Genomic DNA, 2,107 nt, shown 5'->3' with positions numbered 1-2,107 from the left:
TGAAACAAATATTAATAAAATATGTATCTGTCATCAACTCAGCCAACATCCATCCATCTATCTATTACCAACCTTCCATTCACTATGCAACACTGTCTGGTCTATTACTTCTACGTTCACAATCAATGGCATATCATACCGGTAAGCAGAATCTAACATCTCTTGTTGTTCTATCTGTCTCTGTAATATTTCTGTTGTAAACATAGATTGGCATGCTGTTGTTGTTGTTGTTGTTGTTATCTCACCTGGCAGCAGGAACAGCGCAGTGAAGCCAGCAAGATGGGCATAGCAGTAATTGTGACCCACCCACAGATAGTACACAAAGCAATAGATCACTGGGGAGAGAGGGGAAGGAAAACACATGTATACTCATCCAAAAAACACAAAGAAATGCTTCGATCAACTGATAAGGCTGGAAACACACAGGTAAATCACAAAGTGCATGTGGACAAACCTCACCTGCACACATAATTGCAGGACCATAAAACAGATGAGATTCACAATCTCTTATCTCATCTCTTACTGTATTATTGTAACCTATTATTTACACTTAGAACCATGTGTGTAATTGTCAGCAACAAACGGGCAGTTTTTTTGTATAATGCTGCTTTTGTTGCAGTGTTTAGCATAGCAAGTGTTTACAGTAGAAAAACAACATTTAATCTGTCTGTCAGATCATAGAGCTTTTTGTATTTTACGAGTGCCCACTTGTTTATATATGACCTCTAACCTGTAACCCATCAAAGGTGTGTTTATAAGAAGGTGCTGTATCTGATCCCCTCCTCTCCACATCACTGGCCTGGCTGAGCTCTGCAGCTCTGAATGCCTCTGTAATCTGAACCGATTTAGACGCCAAGCAGGCGGGCTGTCCGGGCGGACTAGGCCCCACCACGGGGTACGCCCATCCCCTCGTCCATTCATGTACCTCCAACAACAAAAAAGGGCGCTGAAATATGACAACATGGCGCCGCTTTGTTTTTATGGAGGAGAGATGTAGAAGCTGAAATGACACCGCGGTTTAACTCTGGAAACTCCGGCATGAGTCTGCAGTTCTGCTGCATAGGCTGCGAGGTCATAACATGCAGCGGATAAAAAAAGGGGAGAGGCGCACTGGTGCTGACTGCAGACTCTGGCTCCATTATTAATGACAACAAGAGACGGCCACTAGCGTGAAAACAAACGGCTAACTTTGTATGTTGGATTTTTACAATAAATAGTACAACATGCCATCCCAAATTCTCTGTCTCATCCACAATATGCGAGCGTCTCTCTCCGCTGTAGCCCTCACACTATCCATCCTTACACTGTGGCCAAAAAGGCACGCTCACACGAGCACACGCACGCCAATAAAGTCAAATAAAACACAACAGGGTTGCATGTGGGCAGTGGGCACATGTCACCAAATTACAATCAACCAGCACACTCTAAATTATACTGCACTCGGTTTTATTAATTGTGCGCAGGGCGTGTGTAATACGTGTGTGTGTGTGTGTGTGTGTGTGTGTGTGTGTGTGTGTGTGTATTTCATGAGCGGGCGTGTGTATGTCCCAGGTAAGACTCACGCGCCGTCCTCTCTGCAATGATGAGAAATGCGGTAAAGGCGAAGACGCAAACTTGGCAGCACGGAATGCAGGCGCCTCCGTGGCTCGGGGTAGCGGAGTAGTCTCTCATTGCGGATTGAGAACCTGAACTCTCAGATTTACGGAGATGACGGCGTGTCAGTCTGTTGAAGGCCGGTTCTGGTCCCGGTCGGGAGTCGGTCCGGCTGCAGCAGCCTGTTCTCTCCGCTGCGTGTCCCAACGTCACCGCCCGTCCCGTTAAAGGGATAGCACTGGTAGTGGCGGGAGGACAGAGCCAGACAAGCACCCGGGAGACGTTTGGCCGATGTTGTTCACATGAATTCAATATGATCAGCTTGGTCATAGCTACTTACACGTACTTATGACTCACGCCACAGTGTGGTTTGTATTAGTGTCTTATTACAGTAATCATGGATATTTTGGGCTATGTTGTTTTAGCCACGCCTTGGACCGATCCCGATCACTTAATTAAGTAATAGGAAATATATTTTATTAAGATGCTCACAAGTATGAATTTGAGAGACTTT

The 2,107-nt window shown here is 45.6% G+C and overlaps 1 protein-coding gene across 1 annotated transcript in view; it reads right to left on the bottom strand.

Annotated features, from left to right (window-relative positions):
- The window catches only part of xkr5b (XK related 5b), a 10,550-nt gene extending 8,797 nt beyond the window's left edge, over positions 1 to 1,753 (bottom strand). Inside the window, exons 1-2 of the mRNA XM_079284406.1 lie at positions 1,563 to 1,753; positions 246 to 335 (exon numbers count right to left, since the gene is read on the bottom strand). Of these exons, the coding sequence (XP_079140532.1) occupies positions 246 to 335; positions 1,563 to 1,671 (199 nt within the window). The 5' untranslated portion in view covers positions 1,672 to 1,753. The remainder of the gene's footprint in view (positions 1 to 245; positions 336 to 1,562) is intronic.
- Positions 1,754 to 2,107: the final 354 nt, after the last annotated feature.

Source organism: Melanostigma gelatinosum (assembly GCF_949748355.1).
Source record: "Melanostigma gelatinosum genome assembly, chromosome: 2".
NCBI classification, from domain to species: domain Eukaryota; kingdom Metazoa; phylum Chordata; class Actinopteri; order Perciformes; family Zoarcidae; genus Melanostigma; species Melanostigma gelatinosum.
The sequence above is the reverse complement of the archived record's forward strand: the minus strand, read 5'-3'. Positions and strand labels throughout refer to the sequence as shown.